This window comes from Dreissena polymorpha, chromosome 1, assembly GCF_020536995.1.
Source record: "Dreissena polymorpha isolate Duluth1 chromosome 1, UMN_Dpol_1.0, whole genome shotgun sequence".
Lineage (NCBI taxonomy): Eukaryota > Metazoa > Mollusca > Bivalvia > Myida > Dreissenidae > Dreissena > Dreissena polymorpha.
The window spans coordinates 110,873,409-110,895,281 of NC_068355.1; the positions used below are offsets into that span (position 1 = coordinate 110,873,409).

At 38.0% G+C, this 21,873-nt stretch overlaps 2 protein-coding genes across 17 annotated transcripts in view; both read left to right on the forward strand.

Annotated features, from left to right (window-relative positions):
- The window catches only part of LOC127844343 (EF-hand calcium-binding domain-containing protein 4B-like), a 67,182-nt gene extending 48,342 nt beyond the window's left edge, over positions 1-18,840 (forward strand). For all 16 annotated transcript variants that reach the window (XM_052374469.1, XM_052374466.1, XM_052374478.1 and 13 more), the window contains 7 exons: positions 7,968-8,046; positions 9,352-9,484; positions 10,848-10,929; positions 12,836-12,950; positions 16,085-16,195; positions 17,477-17,553; positions 18,613-18,840. In XM_052374469.1, coding sequence (XP_052230429.1) covers positions 7,968-8,046; positions 9,352-9,484; positions 10,848-10,929; positions 12,836-12,950; positions 16,085-16,195; positions 17,477-17,553; positions 18,613-18,700 — 685 coding nt within the window. In that variant the 3' untranslated portion in view covers positions 18,701-18,840. The remainder of the gene's footprint in view (positions 1-7,967; positions 8,047-9,351; positions 9,485-10,847; positions 10,930-12,835; positions 12,951-16,084; positions 16,196-17,476; positions 17,554-18,612) is intronic.
- A 117-nt stretch (positions 18,841-18,957) lies between these two features.
- Positions 18,958-21,081, forward strand: LOC127844460 (collagen alpha-1(IV) chain-like). Its single transcript, XM_052374745.1, has one exon. The coding sequence runs from the start codon at positions 18,958-18,960 to the stop codon at positions 21,079-21,081; it is 2,124 nt and encodes a 707-aa protein (XP_052230705.1).
- Positions 21,082-21,873: the final 792 nt, after the last annotated feature.

Consider the following 21,873-nt stretch of genomic DNA (forward strand, 5'->3'; position numbering starts at 1 on the left):
TTTTGTTAGTACAGTAAGTCTTACACGCTTTCTTGGCATTTTACAGCCTGGACAGTTCTGTTATGAATGTGTGTAAATTTTTATTTTTCCCCACTTTTAAAACTGGTTAACTGTTATGTTGTTATTTTTTGGCCATTTCTAGTTAACTTAGCACACACTGAAAAATCGTCTCCTGTCACTATTTTAAGTATAGCATTTGGACTGTTTATCAATTATTTTTGTCAATTCAATGTTGATACATTATGATTAAGAAATCATAACAAAGCTGTCCTGATTATTGCATTGTGCCAAGTCAATAGCTGAAATGTAGTGATGTATGTTGTCTAACACCTTTAAACGTATGCAGTATCTGCACAGAGCTTTTGCCTTGCACATTTGCAATTGAACCATTATACTTATAAGGGATTCCATTTGTGTCAGGGTCTATTTTGATATCAGTGTCAATATTGATATCAGGGTCTTAATTAATATCAGGATCTATAATGATATACGGGTCTATAGTGATATCAGGTTTTATATTGATAACAGTGCTTGTATTGATAGTATGGTAAAATATTGATATCAGAGTGTTACTTGATATTAGGAGTTATCTTTGTCTCAGATAATATGTTGATATGATAATAATATTGATACCAGAATATCAGAGTTTATATAAATATGTGGATCATTTTTCAATACTTGTTCTATGTTTTTGTATGGGACGTGTTCTGGGCTCAAGGGGGGGAAAAACTGGGCTCAATGCAAGTGCGTAAAATGTTGTACCAGATTAACCTGTGCCTTCCACACAGGCTAATCTGCAGGGACAACACTTTTCACCTTATGGTATTTTTCGTTTAAATATAAGAATGTCTCTTATAAAAGAAAATCCAGCCTGGACAGAAAATGTCACCCCAAATTAGCCTGTGCAGACTGCACAGGCTTATGTGGGATAACACTTTATGCACATGCATGAAGCCCAGTTTCCCTCAAACGAGGCTTATATTGTTGTAATGTTCATGCTGCTAACCAGAGAATGGAGTGGACCAGCACTGGAAACCATAGCAACTAGCGGTACCGCGTCTCAGCAATTCAGTGCTCTGTCAAAAAGTCCAAACATGAGGCGCTTGACATCCAATGATGTTACCATGGTGACATGTGACAGTACCTCCTTCCCTGAAGGCAAAGAACACCATCGGCCTTCTACTAGAAGCATGAAGGGGGAAGAGGTCACTAGGACATCAAATGATTTATTGTTCTGTTCTGATACTCGGGAGGCAGCTTCCGGCTCGCAAGTAAAGCACAGAACTTCAGAAATGGTTGCCACAGATACTGAATATTCTCCCAAGGGAATATTAAAAAGAAGTTCCTACATCGCTGATGATGTCTATACGCCAAATAAAGAATTGAAGGATTCAAAATTTTCAGTTTCTCAAAGCTTAACTCCTGATTCTGTTACCACGGCAACTGCTATTGATTCAAGTAAAGGTTCACAGAGTCCAACTCTGACTTTAAAGAAACTCACCCCAGAAGAACGAATTCGAGCCGTGAATCCCCATTTCGACAGAGTGGCATTTACAGCTGCCGCCATTACAAATTTTGCAGCGTATAAACCCAGGTTAAAGATTTCCCAGTACACATGGTTGAGGTTCACATGTTATTTGGCTTCATTTTAGTTTTTGATTTTAACAGTAATTACCCAATCGTGGATAGCACGTCAATTATTTTGTGCTCAAAGTTGCGTTTTTAACATTTTGCTGCTTTTTTTTCTAAGTTAGTTATTATCCCCCGCCATAGGCGGAGGGATATTGTTTTGGCGTTGTCCGTCCATCCGTCGGTCCGTCTTTCTGTCCATCCGGCACTTTTGTGTCCGGAGCCATATCTTGTAAGTGCTTTGGGGGATTTCCTTGAAACTTGGTATGAGTATAAATATGAATAAGAGGATGATGCATGCCAAATGTCATTCTACACCATCGGATAATAACGGAGTTATGGCCCTTTGTATCTTGAAAAAATGCTTTTTTGTGTGTCCAGAGCCATATCTTGGAAGTGCTTTGACTTTTTTTTTTATACCACATTTATATAGCGCCCTTTTCATACTCGAGATGTGCGTTCAAAGGCGCTTTACAGTTTTTCCCTGATCACTGGGTCATAAGTCGTCTGTTCACATCTTGGCGCAGTATGCAGCCACGGCACATTGGCTTATTTCCCTCACAGGTACCCATTTATACACCTAGGTGGAGAGGAACAGTTGTGGGATAAATTTCTTGCTCAAGGAAATTCCAGCGGTCAGGGCGGGATTCGAACCCGGGACCTTTCGATCCCTAAGCCAGCATCCTACCATTAAACCACTGCTCCCACAAGTGGTTTCATTGAAACTTGGTATGAGTATATATATGGATAAGAGGATGATGCACGTTGGCATTGTCCATCTGTCCAGAAAACTTTTGCCTCCAGAAGTATAAGGGCGGGGGATATCAACTCAACGAATTTGCTTGTTTTTTTTGCCATGGATCTGGTTTGCATCAAGGAGATGAATTTGGATTTCATTTACATCTGTTCTTGTGACTTCTTTAAATTTAAGTATGATCATATGTTTATTGATAATTCAGATTTATGTACATATTTTGGCCTGCTGTCCAGTCAAGCCTTGCTCTGAGAAAAGCCACATTAGCCTGTGCAGTCTGCACATGGACAACACTTTCCACTTTTATGTGATTTTTTTAGTATCTCCTTAACTAAAGAAGTCTCTTATTAACTGAAATTTAGTTCTTACGGAAAGTGTCCTCTATGATTAGCCATTCCAACTGCACAGGCTAGTTCTTACGGAAAGTGTCCTCTATGATTAGCCATTCCGACTGCACAGGCTAGTTTTTACGGAAAGTGTCCTCTATGATTAGCCATTCCGACTGCACAGGCTAGTTTTTACGGAAAGTGTCCTCTATGATTAGCCATTCCAACTGCACAGGCTAGTTCTTACGGAAAGTGTCCTCTATGATTAGCCATTCCGACTGCACAGGCTAGTTTTTACGGAAAGTGTCCTCTATGATTAGCCATTCTGACTGCACAGGCTAGTTTTTACGGAAAGTGTCCTCTATGATTAGCCATTCCGACTGCACAGGCTAGTTCTTACGGAAAGTGTCCTCTATGATTAGCCATTCCAACTGCACAGGCTAGTTTTTACGGAAAGTGTCCTCTATGATTAGCCATTCTGACTGCACAGGCTATTCTGGGTATACACTACAAACATGCATTAAACCCTATTTTCCCACAGCGGCGCTCATCCTGCTTTCCATGCTTTGTGATATGAGAGACCCCCTTGCAATGTGCATGTTTCCCGTGGTCAATAGTATTTTTGATTTCCAGCCTTTTCATTTTACTTTTAGTATTTCAGCTCAGTGTTTATACATTATATCTTAGAATAATGTATTGTAAACAGCAAATTATACATAGAATTAATTATACCCCCATTACTGGTAATGGGGGCTATATAGGAGTCACTTTGTCGGTCGGTCTGTCGGTCTACCCCGAAATTTCATCCGATCTTCACCAAACTTGGTCACAAGTTGTATCTAGATGATGTCTAGGTCAAGTTTGAATATGGGTCATGCCAGGTCAAAAACTAGGTCACGGGGTCACTTGGTGTGATTTAAACCGAAAGTTTGTCCGGACCATTACTATGTCATTTATCGTTAGATTTTAAAATGACTTGGTACATTTGTTCACCATCATAGGACGGTGTGTTGTGTGAAAAAAGTACGTTGATATCTCTAATGTCAAGGTTACACTTGGAGTTTAAAGGTCAAATGCTTGTCCGGGCCATAACTTTGTAATTTATGGTGTGATTTTAAAATCATTTGTAAAATTCGTTCACCATCATTAGACGGTGTGTCCCGCGAAAGAATTACGTCGATATCTTCAAGGTCAAGGTCACACTTTGCGTTCAAAGATCATAAGTGAGCTTATCTGGGCCATAACTATGTCGTTCATTGTAAGATTTTAAAATCATTTGGCACATTTGTTCTACGTCATTGGACAGTGTGTCGCGCGAAAGAATTACGTTGATATCTCCAAGGTCAAGGTCACACTTTGAGTTCAAAGGTCAAAAATGGCCATAAATGAATTTGTCTGGGCCATACCTATTTTTTTTCATTGTGAGATTTGAAAATCATTTGACACATGTGTTCACCATCATTGGACGGTGTGTCGCGCGAAAGAATTACGTTAATATCTCCAAGGTCAAGGTCACTTATTGAGTTCAAAGGTAAAAAATGGCCATAAATGAGCTTGTCTGGGCCATAACTATGTCGTTTATTGTGAGATTTTAAAATCATTTGGCACATTTGTTCACCATCATTAGACGGTGTGTTGTGCGAAAGAATTACGTTGATATCTTCAAGGTCAAGGTCACACTTAAAGTTCAAAGGCCAAAAATGGCCATAAATGAGCTTGTCGGGGCCATAACTATGCTGTTCATTGTGAGAATAAAAAATCATTTGGCACATGTGTTCACCATCATTGGACGGTGTGTCGCGCGAAAGAATTACGTCAATATCTCCAAGGTCAAGGTCACACGTTGAGTTCAAAGGTCAAAAATGGCAATAAATGATCTTGTCTGGACCATAACTATGTCATTCATTGTGAGATTTTAAAATGACTCAGTACATTAATTTGTTCACAGTCATAGGATGGCGTGTCATGTGGAAGAATACATGAGTTCAAAGGTCAAAATGGCTATAAATGATAATGGCTTAATAATTCTTAAAAATTGCCATAAATTAGATTCTCTTGTTTTGTGAAGACAGCATGCAAAATAGTCTGTGTCAATGCGGCACGTGAGGGTATACGTCACGTCTGTGACAAAGCTCTAGTTAATTGTAGATAATTATTAATGCAAATATGTGACTATAAATAAGCATTTCTTTATTAATATGTATCAAATTAAAAGTAAGTTTACGATTCTATGGATATTTAAACTCATGGGTGTCCAGTTGTTTTTCTTTTGATAATTATTCATCATCATCTCTCAGTGCAATTAAGTGCAATTTTGTGTCCATATTCTAAATATAAAATCTAATCTGACTTTATGTTAAACTCTTATGCTCATATTATTAAGATTTGAATTAACAAGGTTGATCGCAAAACTGTTGTATTTTAAATAGATACCACAGATTCATGGTTTACCCTGGTTTGTGCTCTATTGTATTAACATTATGCCTTGGAATGTTCATGTGAAAAAGGAACATTGCTTGTATGTGTAGCTTGAACAGCAGTTATTATGCAGCTGTAATAGTTTTTAATGTAGTATAATGCATGCTTGAACTTTAATTCCAATATTGCTTGTGCTAACTTACATTACAAACAAGGAAGAAAATCAACCATGGGGTATTCTTCAATAATTATTTAAGTTATTCGCATGTTTTTATCATGAAAGTCATGCACATAATTACTATGTAAACAAGTTTTATTTCCTAAATAATTGTGCACATTGTAGTATGCACTAATTGTGTTAATTGTAATAATTCATTTTTATGTTGTTTTATTTACTTCTCTGATTAATTGCATGGTTTTGCTTGCAAAGTTATGTAGTGAATGTATACATTCATTATTTTATTTACGCAAAAAAATGTATAATTTTTTCATTTTTGTACGTACATTTTGTCCTTTGTCGTCAATGAAAATCAGCACGTGTCAGGTGAGAATTATAAATAGCTAACACATTGTTATCATTTACATTTTGGTGTGCCCCCAATATCTGCCGGAACAGAGAAGTGCATATAGCCTGATATAGGGATTGGCCTAGTGTGTGATGGTTGTCTGATGGTTGTGCTGGCACAGAGAGTTGCTGTGGGGCATATAGCCTGATATATGGATTGGCCTATCTGATGATTGTCTGATGGATGTGATAGCACAGAGAGTTGCTGTGAGGCATATAGCCTGATATATGGATTTGCCTATCTGATGGTTGTCTGATGGTTGTGATGGCACAGAGATTTGCTGTGGGGCATATAGCCTGATATATGGATTGGCCTATCTGATGGTCGTTTGATGGTTGTGCTGGCACAGAGAGTTGCTGTGAGGCATATAGCCTGATATATGGACTATCTGATGGTTGCTGATGGTTGTGCTGGCACAAAGAGTTGCTGTGGGGCATATAGCCTGATATATGGATTGGCCTATCTGATGGTTGTCTGATGGTTGTGCTGGCACAGAGAGTTGCTGTGAGGCATATAGCCTGATATATTGATTGGTCTATCTGATGGTTGTCTGATGGTTGTGCTGGCACAAAGAGTTGCTGTGGGACATATAGCCTGATATATGGATTGGTCTATCTGATGGTTGTCTAATGATTGTGCTGGCACAGAGAGTTGCTGTGGGGCATATAGCCTGATATATGGATTGGTCTATCTGATGGTTATGCTGGTACAGAGAGTTGCTGTGAGGCATATAGCCTGATATATGGATTGGTCTATCTGATGGTTGTCTGATGGTTGTGCTGGTACAGAGAGTTGCTGTGGGGCATATAGCCTGATATATGGATTGGCCTAGTGTCTGATGGTTGTTTGATGGTTGTGCTGGCACAGAGAGTTGCTGTGGGGCATATAGTCTGATATATGGATTGGCCTATCTGATGGTTGTTTGATGGTTGTGCTGGCACAGAGAGTTGCTGTGGGGCATATAGCCTGATATATGGATTGGCCTATCTGATGGTTGTCTGATGGATGTGCTGGTACAGAGAGTTGCTGTGAGGCATATAGCCTGATATTTGGATTGGTCTATCTGATGGTTGCCTGATGGGTGTGCTGGTACAAAGAGTTGCTGTGGGGCATATAGCCTGATATATGGATTGGCCTATCTGATGGTTGTTCGTCTGTTTGTCTTGCTGTCTGTGCAAGGTTAACCCAAGATGGCGCCTTTCATCTAGCATCAATAATGGTTTCTAGAAAGCTTATCTACTTGCATGGCTCCGATGTGTATGAACACTATCGACACAACCACTTCACCTGTTCTCATGTTGACCATGGCTCGGATGTCTATGAGCACTATCGACACAACAACTTCACCTGTTCTCATGTTGACCTTGGCTCGGATGTCTATGAACACTATCGACACAACCACTTCACCTGTTCTCATGTTGACCATAGCTCGGATGTCTATGAACACTATCAACACAACCACTTCACCTGTTCTCATGTTGACCATGGCTCGGATGTCTATGAACACTATCGACACAACCACTTCACCTTTTCTCATGTTGACCTTGACATTGACCTTTTTTAGACTAATTGAGAAGATTTAAATTAATCCAAAATGACTTTTTTTCTTAAATCAATACCTTTTGCTACACATGTTTGATTATTTTATTGATTTTAATTATCAATAAAATCATGTCATCCACATTCTGACCTTAAATCTGCCAATGAATCCGTACTGAAATGGTTTCTATTTGGTGCACATGACTGTGTTTATTGAATGCAGCATCGGGGTTTTGCGCTCATTTGTTGTAAAAATGTATTGAACTTTGTTATCTGAACTATTGTTATTTCACAGTTTAACGTTATTACTATAATTCTGAACTATTGTTATTTCACAGTTTAACGTAATTACTATAATAATGTATCTACTTTTAAATTTTGTAATTTTAATACAGTCAATGATATTTCATTTGTTAAACTTTCTACAATATTTAGATAACTTTTAACAAAATCTCAAACATTAGTTTTCAGTTATAAATGTACTTTTGACGTAATTGTGTACTCTGGTCTACTATCAATATATGCCTCGCTTTGAGAAAATGGAACATAATGCAGTCTGCACAGGCTTATCAGGAATGAAACCTTCAGCAATAACTTGATTTCCAAAAGAATGACTTTCTTTAAACAAAAAATGCCATAAAAGCTGAAAGTGTCATCTCTGTTTAGTCAGTGAGGACACTTATCACACCTGAATGATGCCTAGTGTTCATTGATTACCGCTCATATTGTTTGCAGTGAGTCAGATCTGCACACTCCAGACTCACCAAGGACTCAGCCAGTAGGCGCAGATGAGTTGACCGATTCTGGCATACAGGTACGAAAAAATCATATTTCTGCAGATTGTTAGAGTAAGATGAGATGCATTCTGGGAAAACAGGGCTTATTCAATGTCTGTATAATTATATGAGCCTATCTGTGAGAACACTGCAGGGCTTTATGCTTGCGCAGAAAGTGTTGTCCCAGATGAGCCTGTGTACATTGTATGGATGACTCTTTCAACTTAGTTATTTATTGTTTAAAGGAAGTTTCCTCTTAGCATTATCCATATAATCCCGAAACTGTTTAACGCACGTGCATTTAGTCCCATTTTTCTGCAGAGAGGCTCATATTTCTGCAGATTGTAAGAATAATATTTTTCTGTATGTTGCAATTTGAGTGCTTCTGGTTTCTCTAGGGCCTATTGTTTTTTTTAAATATAAAACATATATTGAGAAATACCAGTAAATAAACACAGTCCTTGTAATCCCATACAATTAAACAAATCCTGTTAGATGTTCAATACTAAAGTTTGAGCTTTCATTATCAGTTGAAGTTTATTGTCCATTGCTATTGCTGTTGTTGTTTGGTCATTAAATATGGCATAAACAATTTCTTAGATTTTGGCATTATTTCCACTGAAATGTTTCGTTTGATATTCTTCAATTTATTATTATTTATAATAAAAAACAATCACTTTAGTTGGAGCACTTGGGTGCATAATATTTTGGGGGGTTTTGTGTGAAAAGCTAGGAAATACATCGATAGCACTAGGTTGATTTTGATATATTGTGTTAAAATTATCAATTAATGCACATGGGAAATCTATGGCGATTTTCCATGTTTGTATCAATCTTGAATAATTTGTCTCGTAACAGGTATGTAGTATTAAGCCTTTACCACTCAGAAACACCCTTAATTGACGCGTTTGTTATCCCTAAGAAAAGAAAATCAAATTAAATTAAAGACTTTTCTTACTAGATTCACATTTTAAAGCTTTAATCCAACCCTGAGATACTGATGAGCAGCAAGCTTCATAAAACCTGAAACGCCTTGGAGTTACTTGCACCCTGTTCTGGTTTTATGCTGGTTGCATTTAGCAGCTGTCATTTACTTCTGAGTGGGAAAGGATTAACCCTTTTAGCGCTGGAACCGAATTTTAAAGGCCTTTGCAAACAGTTTGGATCCAGATCAGACACCACAAAACATGGCGTCTGATCTGAATCCAAACTGTTTGCTATTCTGATAATTGTCTTTGAAAAAAAAAGAAAAATATGATGATTTTAGAAATTCAGCATACACCAATTTAGCAGACAACAAATATCCCAGCATGCAAAGGGTTAACTGTGTCTGTTTGCCTCAGTCCACAGTGGAGACTACCGCCCTTCAGAGAATCTTCAAGGTGGTCTTTGTGGGAGACTCAGGCGTGGGGAAATCCAGTTTTATTCACCGCTTCTGTACAGACAACTTCCGCCCTTCTTTCTCTGCTACCATAGGTAAGTGAACTTTTTGTGTAATAATGATATTTACACAAGTCAGAAATTCACTTTTTGCTGCAGATAGAACTTCATTATATATAGAAAACAAAAGTATTTTACAAAAGGTTTTTAACAGCATGCTATCACCAGTTTTTAGCAGTATTTCATGCTGCAACAGAGATAAAAAGAACACAAATACATGTATCTATAATACATTTATAAGTTTTCAGATTTTCAAATAAATTTTACATGATTCAAAAGACGCACTTTGTTATTTATCCCATCATCAGACGTGCATTGTCGAAATAAACCACTGTGGAATAAATTTACCTTTATTTCAGCAGTGCTGAAATATAGCTGTCACGCGCGGCGAAGAATGTTCATATTACTCCGAATCAACTATAAAGTAATCATTTTTAGTAAAATCAAATCAGATTTAACAAAACAAACAATTTGATACCAAGATGTAATATAGTTTTTACACATAATGCAACTCAAAAAGCAAATAAACATTATTTACAAATATTAAGTGCGCGTACTCGTGACGTCATTATTAATACGTCATACGACACAATGCATGTTGTTTCACGCTAAAGATGCAGTTGTTTAGTGTCTTTTTTTCATTATTTCTTAAAAATCGGGGACGTAGAGGTATGATAAACGAAAAACAGGTTGGTTACTGATCTTTTTGTAATGTATTAGGCTCGACACGATTAAAATAATGAAACAATGTTTGCTTAAAATATCTTTGGGATTTTCCGTCTAGTTTGATTTTTCTATTCTATGTTTAAAGAAATAATTTACGACTAAGAAAATTGATGGGATAAATCGAATACTAGGTCGGTGCCGAATAAAGCAAAGTTTATCTTGCTCGGCACGAAAATCTGAACCACTCGCCAAGGCTCGTGGTTCAGATTTTCTAAGCCTCGCAAAATAAACTTTGCTTTATTCGGCACCGACCTAGTATTCTCTATTTAGTTTATGCCAGAATATTTTGCACATTCTTAATTACTCATTAATATATTTGTATAATATTTTATAATAGTTCAGGAGACATAGATAAATAAGTAGACAAAAATGTATATGGGCCATGCTCTGTGAAAAGGGACTTTAATGCATGTGCGTAAAGTGCCGTCCCATATTAGCCCGTGCAGTCCGCACAGGCTAACCAGGGATGACACTTTCCGCTTTTGTGATATTTTTGGTTAAAAGAAAGTCTCTTCTTAGCAAAAACTAAGTTTCTGCAGAAAGTATCGTCACTGATAAGCCTGTGCAGACTGCACAGGCTAAGCTGGGACATCACTTTATGCACATGCATTAAACTCCCTTTTCACAGAGCATAGCTCATATGTAAATGCTCATGGATTATATTGGATTGAAGGTGTGGACTTCCAGATCAAGTCCCTTCCTATCGAGGGCCAGCTCATAGTGCTACAGCTGTGGGACACAGCAGGACAGGAACGGTGGGTAAACAATTGTACCTCGCTCTGTGAAAAGGGGTTTAATGCATGTGCATAAAGTATCGTCTCAGATTAGCAGTCTGCACAGTCTAACTCTCCGCTTTTGTGGACTTTTTATCCTTAAAGGAAGTCTCTTCTTCGGGAAAGTCCAGTTTATGTAGACTGCACAGGCTTATCTGGGAGGACACTTTACGCACATGCATTAAGCCCCATTTTCACAGAGCGGCGCTCAATGTGGTTGTACCCATGTATTTCCTGAACACTCCAAACCTAAAACACACACCACCAAATAGAAGGGAAGGCCATGGGCAAACAATTGTGGTACTCATGTATCCCCTTATTAACACTACATTCATAACACAACACCCTTCCCATATTTTAATATTTTAATGACATTTCTGTACCAGAAACTTCTACACTAACACTGCCCCAATCCCATTTATAATTATACCCAAACTCATCACTCCACACACCCCAACATGTAGTTATACCCAAACTCATCACTCCACACACCCAAACATGTAGTTATACCCAAACTCATCACTCCACACACCCAAACATGTAGTTATACCCAAACTCATCACTCCACACACCCAAACATGTAGTTATACCCAAACTCATCACTCCACACACCCAAACATGTAGTTATACCCAAACTCATCACTCCACACACCCAAACATGTAGTTATACCCAAACTCATCACTCCACACACCCCAACATGTAGTTATGCCAAACTCATCACTCCACACACCCCAACATGTAGTTATACCCAAACTCATCACTCCACACACCCCAACTTGTAGTTATACCCAAACTCATCACTCCACACACCCAAACATGTAGTTATGCCAAACTCATCACTCCACACACCCCAACATGTAGTTATACCCAAACTCATCACTCCACACACCCCAACTTGTAGTTATGCCAAAATCTTAGCTTAATTGATAAAAGGCTTATTTCTTGTAAACAAAAATTAAATGCTTAACATTCAAAGTATCATTTCAACATGCTGAAAAAATGGCAGAACAACAAATTATTGAACTCACACACCGTTAGTAAAAAATAATATTAAAGCTTCGGGGCAATTTAACATTGAAACAGTATGTTTGCTAAACAATATCCATTTTATAAAACACTAAGTGATTCAATACACTGCTCGTATAATGTGAGAAAAATGTAAAATTGTATTTAGCTGTAAGGAATGTAAGGTTTATCTCATTGTTTATGTTTGATCGAATAATTATCTAGAAGTACCTTCATAGAGGTAAGTCAATTGTTAATTTATAATTTCATCAAATATAAATCTCTTTGGGCTCACACAGAACAAATAACTGAGGTTGTGTTCAGAATATTTAAGTGTTAAGATGACAATTTTTGTGTAACTTCTAATGACTGAATTTTTAATGCATATGAGTGTTCCTTAAGGAAAATATGGCTTAAAGCCTGTGCGTTAAGTGTCGTTCCAGATAAGCATGTGCATATAATCTTTCCAATTTTATTATCCCCGCCGGCGGAGGAATATTGTTTTTGCGTTGTCCGTCTTTCTGTCCGTCCGGAGCCATATCTTGGAAATGCTTTGGCAGATTTCATTGAAACTTGGTATGAGTATGGATAAAAGGATGATGCACGCAAAATGGCATTGTACACCATCTGTTAATATCGGAGTTATGGCCCTTTGTATCTTGCAAAAATGCTTTTTTGAGTGTCAAATATATGACTTTTGTGTCCAAAAGCATATTGGCGGGGGATATCAATTCAACGAATTTGCTTGTTACTTACAGTTTACATTTAATCCAGTGGAGACGGAAAGGGTTGTTCACACAGGCAATCCGTGATGGCACTTTGCGCAGATGCATACAATCCTGTTTTTCCAGAGTGCATTATATATTTGAAAATCCATTTCAGGTTCCGTAGTATAACCAAGCAGTATTTCCGCAAGGCAGACGGGGTTGTCATCATGTATGATGTCAATTCAGAGGTCACATTTACAAACGTTAGAAACTGGATGATTAGTGTTAAGGTACCAGTTACACGCAAATACATCTTGTACATTGTACAGATAATAAGAATGCGGAGAATATTGCATGTATGAGTTGCAAATTTTCTAAAATTGTGAAAATTTTAGTCGCAAACTTCTTGAAATTGTGAAAATTTGAGTCACGATCTTCTTGATATTCACCACATGGGGTGAAATATTTTATGTATACATAAAACGCACCTATTCCATAAATAAAAATAATGACCTAGTCATTGTTGGATAGCTGTAATTTAATGTATTTGGCATTCAACAGTGTTTATTATGCTACCCGAAATAAAATTTTGGTGGAGCATATAGTTGCCAGTTTGTCCTTCCTTCCTAACTTCCTTACGTCACACTTTTGTTACCGTTTCTCATAGTGACTTCAATACTTTACCAATCTCTTTCATATTTGGCATGTAGGTACCTTGCATGGACCTCTACCTTTTGATGAGGTTTGAGGTCACTGAGGCTAATAATAGATTTTCTGTGACGCTTTTGTTACAGTTTCTCATAGGGTCTTCAATACTTTACCAATCTCTTTCATATTTGACATGAAGGTACCTTGCATGGACCTCTACCTTTTGATGAGGTTTGAGGTCACTGGGTTCAAGGTCAAGGTCACCGAGGCTAATAATAGATTTTCCGTCACACTTTTGTAACAGTTTCTAATAGGGCCTTTAATACTTTACCGATCTCTTTAAAGCTGCAACGATTCGATCCGATTCATCGAAAATCGATTTGAAATGCTTCAATTCAATTACGATACCAAACCTACCAAATTCGATTCTATTCTTTAACATATATACATATATATACATAGATACGTAAAGTGCGCTGTATTACAGGTCGGACCTTAAAGACCTCGTGAAGAGGCCGGTAGGACCTGTAAATAAACTTTGATATTTAAAAAAAAGCGCGCTGTATTCTGCCTATTGATACAGGAAGGTGTAGGTTTTATCTTTACCTGTAATTACAACGCACGCGATTGGTTGCTTATTACTTTAGTCATTCAATCAAAAAGCCCGTTACAGTCTACTTTTGGAAAAAGCGTCAAAATGGCTGAACAAGTTGTTGCCGACAAATTGAAATTATCAGATGCGCCTAAGAAGCTAAAATCAAAAGTGTGGCAGTATTTTTGGTTTCGGTATGGTAGCCCTACCGATAAAGCAAAGTGTAAACTGTGCTTCACGGATGTGGCGTACGGTAAGTCCGGCTCAACCACTAATCTAATGCAATATGTCAAACGCAAACATAATGTTGATTTAGCAAGACTAAGACTACGAGGTCGCACAAGTGCAACTACTCAAATCGCCAGCCAGAAAAGTAGTTATATTTCTGTTGGAGTTTTGTTAAGTTTATTACAGAATGTGATTTGTCCTACAGGTAACAGGTGATGCTGTCATAGCGGTTTTGGGTAAAAGTATAATAGTGATAATACTACCATTCAACTGATACGTTCTTATGGATATTATTTTTTTTTTATTATTGTGTAATCAACACAATCTTCTAGTCAGAAGTTTTTATAATAAAATTAAGTCCTAATTTGCTATTCTTTTTTATGTGTTTTATTGAAATCACATTTGAACCAAAATGTTAATTTTGAGGCATAAGAGTGAATACATGTATATGATAAAACTAGGTTTGAAGATGAATCGAATCGAAAAAATCGGTATCGGAGTGTCTAAAATCGAAATCGAATCGAGCTGTAGGTGAATTGTTGCAGCTCTAGATCTCTTACATATTTGCAATTTAGGTACCTTGCATGGACCTCTGCCTTTTTGATGAGGTTTGCGGTCACTGGGGTCAAGGTCACCACGGCTAATAATAGATTTTCCGTCACGCTTTTGTTACAGTTTCTCATAGGGCCTTCAATACTTTACTGGTCTCTTACATATTTGCCATGTAGGTACCTTGTATGGACCTCTACCTTTTGATGAGGTTTGAGGTCACTGGGGTCAAGGTTAACAAGGCTAATAATAGCTTTTGTTACAGTTTCTCATAGGGCCTTCAACATTTACCTATCTCTTACATATTTGGCATGTAGGTACCTTGGATTGACCTCTACCTTTTGATGAGGTTTGAGGTCACTGGGGTCAAGGTCAAGGTCACCGAGGCTAATAATAGATTTTTTTAAGGTCACACTTTTGTTACAGTTTCTCATAGCGCCATCACTATTTGATCATTTTCTTATATGGGATGTAGGTACCTTGCATGGACCTCTACCTTTTTGGTGAGGTTTGAGGTCACTGGGGTCAACGTCACTGAGGCTAATAATAGATTTTTTCAAGGTCACACTTTTTTCCACACAAATAAACCATATATCGACAAAGCATCATTGGGGAGCATCCATCAGTTTTACTGATATCCATGTTGTCTATAGTATGGTATACTATCTGTGGAGTGATTTGTTAATTGTCATTCAGTCAGGAAGAGAGTGATTCATTTTTTATACCCCCACTAAACGAAGTTTGTTTGTTTGTTGTATTGCAAATGTTGAGTGATTTTTCAGAGTCATGCAATCTGTGACTTTATTTTTTATTTTCATGCCATCTGTGACATGATTTGTTCATTTTCATGCAGTCTGCGGATTGATTTGTTCATCCTCAGAAAATCTGTGAAATAATTTGTTTACTTTCATGCAATCTGGTTTTGTCATTTGTTCATTGTCATGCAATCTGTGTGAGTGATTTGTTCATTGTCATGCAATCTGTGTGAGTGATTTGTTTATTGTCATACACTCTGTGTGAGTGATTTGTTCATTGTCATGCAATCTGTGTGAGTGATTTGTTCATTGTCATGCAATCTGTGTGAGTGATTTGTTCATTGTCTTGCAATCTGTGTGAGTGATTTGTTCATTGTCATGCAATCTGTGTGAATGATTTGTTCATTGTCATGTAATCTGTGTGAGTGATTTGTTCAGAGTCGTGTAATATGTGGAGTGATTTGTTCATTGTCACGCACTCTGTGGAGTCAAGCTAGTTATGTGACTAATTCTTTTTGTGAATTAACTTAGGGATGTAGTTTGGTTTTGTAGTATTTTTTTATTGTAATGCACGAATACTGTTCAAATGTTAAAAAAAATTGTATTTGTTTCTCCCAGAAAAAAATATTTAGATTGCTCTGTCTGTTGACAGGAGGGAGCCAGCGAGGATGCAGTTCTTCTGTTGCTAGGCAACAAATGTGACATGGCTGAGGATGACTACTGCAAGGTGGTGAAAATGAAGTGTGGCTCGCACCTAGCTGATGTATGTGTAATCTGCTGCATAATTGAGCCGCACTCTGGGGAAATGGGGCTTAATGCAAATGCGTAAAGGGTTATCCCAGATCAGCCTGTGTAGTCTGCACAGACTATTTAGGCATAACATTTTCTGTCTAGACTAGATATTTGATTAGAAGGGGTTCCCTGAAAAGAAAAATTCCACTAAAGCGTGAAGTGCTGTCCCTGATAAGCTTGTGCAGCCTTCACAGGCTATTCAGGGTTGATACTTTCGTCAAATGCATTAAGCCCCCTTTTCCTTAAGCATGGAGCAATTATTGCTCAAGGCCTGTATTTACAGTGCTTCCTTTGTTAAGTAAATAGCTGCACAATTTATATTTTCAAATTACATTTTCTATGCAAAAACTTTTTTTGTTACTATTATGTTAAATAATATTACATCATAGCGAAATTTATCAGTTTTGGAAATTTAATTAAAAATTAATGTAATGTTAAGGTAAAACATGATAAATACTAGAGTTTTATTTTATGAATTTAAGAAATATCCTTAAGTTTTCCTAGAAGAGTTGTTCAGCTCACCTGAGCTCATAAGTGTAGAGAATAAATAAAGGATATTTCTTGATTTAGGTGTATGATCTATTTTATTTCATATGTGATTATAGAAAAAAACATATTCACAACCATCGTAGCCACTTGTAGAAATATTCTTTTTCTATAGCCACCACTGACACAAATATTTTATTGTTCACTGAAAACAACAAGTATCATTTGTTTAATATACCTCAACTGCTTAGAATGACTTGTCTATAAGTTATTTAATAGAGTAGGGAACTCATAAAATAACTTGAGATCCTTTTTGTATACCGTCCCAGAAACTTTAAATTGATATGAATCCAAAGAAAGAATTTAAAATAAATGTTATTAGTAATTAAAGTAAGTAAATTAGTATAAGTTTTAGTGTCCTAGAATTAAGTACATGTAAAGAGCAACTGACAAAAAGTAAACACAGTATAAATTGCAACATAGTTAACCCTTTCTGGCTCAGACACCAAGTGAAAATAGCTGTATGCAACCTGCATAAAACCAAAACAGCCTGCAAGTAACTCATAGTCTGTTCATGTATTTTGCTGTTTGCTGCTCTTCAGTACCATAGGTTTTGAAATGAAGTCTTTAAAACTAATTATTACCGGTAAGACTTAAAATCTAGTATGAGAGGCCTTTAACTTAATTAGCTTTTCTTAGAGACTACAACTGTCAAAATACAAAGCTGAGCAGGACGAGTTAAAATTGAAAGTTATTCCTTTTTCAGGAGTATGGAACCCTGTTCTATGAGACGAGTGCCCTCAACGGAGAATGTGTGAAGGAAGCTATGGAGGCCATGGCAAGGTGAGAGTACACTAACAGCAGCAGCAACAGCAACATTTATAAGATATTTATTTAATCAACAACTCATCTTTTAGATTGATGCCTGTTTAAGTTTGAAATAATGGTATCCAATTGTGTCTTGCTTCTGTTTATTTTCTACACTGTTTACCTTTTTTGCAAAAAAAACACAAAGTTTTATTAAAACTGCAAAAGCACTGTTACTGATATTACATTACAGTAGTTTTGAGCATGGCTTATAAAGCTGCAAGAAAACATTTGAGCCGTGCTGTGCGAAAAGGGGGTTTAATTGTCAAGTATGAAAGTTGTGAATTTAGCATTACTCATAACATTGTTCATGTGTTGTGTATGCTATATGCTTGTTGAGTCATTTATAATTTTCATGAAGTTGTTACATCACAAATATTTTACTATGAATCATTATAAACATAATTATTTAACCAACTTTTGGTCTTTATAATAGTTGCTTTAAAAAATGTTAATCGTTTGTAATAATAATAAATAATCAATTGTGTTGATAATGTCAAACCCCCTCTTGAAGATCTATTCTGATTGGCTATTCCACGGACTCTAGACGAGATATACACTCCATGGCTATTCCAATTGCAAGATTTGCATACTATAAATAGCCTTAAAACTTACATTGCAGAGTAGGTAATTTTGCTTGTGAAAAAATGTCAATGGACTATGAAAGATGGAAAATACTCATAGATGTAAGATTTTTTGTATACCTAGGAACATAATATGAACAATGTATTAAAGAGGAAATATTTAATAAGTGCTCTGATGAATTAGAATAATGATTTGTTTTTGTCGTAATTTTGATCAGCAAAACAATGGTGACCTGGTCAAAACTTTTTTCCACAGTTGTAACTGCATCATTTTGGAATGTTATATCATGTTATTTCACACTTTCTCTTTGACCATGACTCAAAAAGAACCCATGACTCAACAAGAACCTACCATATACCTTTACACATTCAAAATATTTACACATATACATTTACTTTGAATAATTTAGAAATGGGTAAAATGTTAGTGTCATTTTTTTAAATATTTCAGAGTTCTTAAGGAGAAAGAAGACAAAGAGATTGAAAAGTCATTCAAGTTAGATGATGTTCAACCAAAGAAAAAATGCTGCCCTATTTAGTCTATAGTTATATGGAAATGATATTGCCTTATTAAGGTTATTTCAGTAGTGATTGTAATTGCCCCCTAAAGGCAAAGACTGTTACTTGTGACTTCCCCAATAGGCCATTGGTGATCGATTACAAAAAAAATGCTGCACAGGTTTTGGGTTAGAAACCTGAATTGTAGTTGTACACCAACTTTCTCACACACGGTAAAAAATGTGTGATAGATCTAACATGCCCAGGACTGGATGGTGAATGTGGTGGCACTGGTTGCATGCTAGATCTAACATGTCCAGGACTGGATGGTGAATGTGGTGGCACTGGTTACATGCTAGATCTAACATGTCCAGGACTGGATGGTGAATGTGGTGGCACTGGTTACATGCTAGATCTAACATGTCCAGGACTGGATGGTGAATGTGGTGGCACTGGTTGCAGGCTAGATTTAACATGCCCAGGATGGGATGGTGAATGTGGTGGCACTGGTTGCATGCTAGATCTAACATGCCCAGGACTGGATGGTGAATGTGGTGGCACTGGTTGCATGCTAGATCTAACATGCCCAGGACTGGATGGTGAATGTGGTGGCACTGGTTGCATGCTAGATCTAACATGCCCAGGACTGGATGGTGAATGTGGTGGCACTGGTTGCATGCTAGATCTAACATGCCCAGGACTGGATGGTGAATGTGGTGGCACTGGTTACATGCTAGATCTAATATGCCCAGGACTGGATGGTGAATGTGGTGGCACTGGTTACATGCTAGATCTAACATGCCCAGGACTGGATGGTGAATGTGGTGGCACTGGTTGCATGCTAGATCTAACATGCCCAGGACTGGATGGTGAATGTGGTGGCACTGGTTGCATGCTAGATCTAACATGCCCAGGACTGGATGGTGAATGTGGTGGCACTGGTTGCATGCTAGATCTAACATGTCCAGGACTGGATGGTGAATGTGGTGGCACTGGTTTCTTGCTAGATCTAACATGTCCAGGACTGGATGGTGAATGTGGTGGCACTGGTTGCATGCTAGATCTAACATGTCCAGGACTGGATGGTGAATGTGGTGGCACTGGTTGCATGCTAGATCTAACATGCCCAGGACTGGATGGTGAATGTGGTGGCACTGGTTACATGCTAGATCTAACATGCCCAGGACTGGATGGTGAATGTGGTGGCACTGGTTACATGCTAGATCTAACATGCCCAGGACTGGATGGTGAATGTGGTGGCACTGGTTGCATGCTAGATCTAACATGCCCAGGACTGGATGGTGAATGTGGTGGCACTGGTTGCATGTTAGATCTAACATGCCCAGGACTGGATGGTGAATGTGGTGGCACTGGTTGCATGCTAGATCTAACATGCCCAGGACTGGATGGTGAATGTGGTGGCACTGGTTGCATGTTAGATCTAACATGCCCAGGACTGGATGGTGAATGTGGTGGCACTGGTTGCATGTTAGATCTAACATGCCCAGGACTGGATGGTGAATGTGGTGGCACTGGTTGCATGTTAGATCTAACATGCCCAGGACTGGATGGTGAATGTGGTGGCACTGGTTGCATGCTAGATCTAACATGCCCAGGACTGGATGGTGAATGTGGTGGCACTGGTTGCATGCTAGATCTAACATGCCCAGGACTGGATGGTGAATGTGGTGGCACTGGTTGCATGTTAGATCTAACATGCCCAGGACTGGATGGTGAATGTGGTGGCACTGGTTGCATGCTAGATATAACATGCCCAGGACTGGATGGTGAATGTGGTGGCACTGGTTACATGCTAGATCTAACATGCCCAGGACTGGATGGTGAATGTGGTGGCACTGGTTGCATGCTAGATCTAACATGCCCAGGACTGGATGGTGAATGTGGTGGCACTGGTTGCATGCTAGATCTAACATGGCCAGGACTGGATGGTGAATGTGGTGGCACTGGTTGCATGCTAGATCTAACATGCCCAGGACTGGATGGTGAATGTGGTGGCACTGGTTGCATGCTAGATCTAACATGCCCAGGACTGGATGGTGAATGTGGTGGCACTGGTTGCATGCTAGATCTAACATGGCCAGGACTGGATGGTGAATGTGGTGGCACTGGTTGCATGCTAGATCTAACATGCCCAGGACTGGATGGTGAATGTGGTGGCACTGGTTACATGTTAGATCTAACATGCCCAGGACTGGATGGTGAATGTGGTGGCACTGGTTGCATGCTAGATCTAACATGCCCAGGACTGGATGGTGAATGTGGTGGCACTGGTTGCATGCTAGATCTTACATGCCCAGGACTGGATGGTGAATGTGGTGGCACTGGTTGCATGCTAGATCTAACATGCCCAGGACTGGATGGGGAATGTGGTGGCACTGGTTGCATGCTAACCTCGCTCTGAGAAAATGGGGCTGCATGTGCTTTAAGTGTTGTCCCAGATTTGCTTTGTAATCCACTCAAGCAAATCTATCATTAAAGACACTTTCCTTTTTTATCGATTTTTTTCATATAATGAAAGTCTTATCGAAGCAAATATGGAGACTAGGAGGAAAGTGTTGTCCCTGATAACCCTGTGCAGACTGAACAGGCATATCTGGGACGACTCTTCACGCACATGTACGCAGCCCCATTTCCCCAGGCTCATGTATACTCCTTGGCATCATCAACCCAGGCTCATGTATACTCCTTGGCATCATCAACCCATGTTTTCATTCATGTAACAGGGTAAACTTATTTTTTAAAGAACAATCCCTCATATTTTCTGCTTATTATAGGTTATGTCAATAATTTAATAACAAACCGTAAAAAATAACAGGGGAAATAAAAAAATACTTTTAAATGGTGTTTTGTAGGTCATGTTTGTTTTTCTGCAAATTCCAAAGTTCAGCCTGTTAAAGATATTTTTAATGGTGAAAAAAGTTTTAAATACACAAAAAAGTTTGTTCAGTCGATTATTGATTTCACCCTGTCAAGGTCATCTAAAATAAATACATTTTTTACTGGCTTGTGAAAAAATTAATGTTTCTGATCAATTGAAACTTAAAATTGCTAATCCTCTAAAACCAACACACTATATACACTACATCAAAGATTATTTTATCATTAAACATGTTGAGGGTTGAATGCTTGATTCCTGTATCTGTGTAGAAAATGTTAAGAAGATAATTATGACAGTTTCACGCTCAACTCTTGA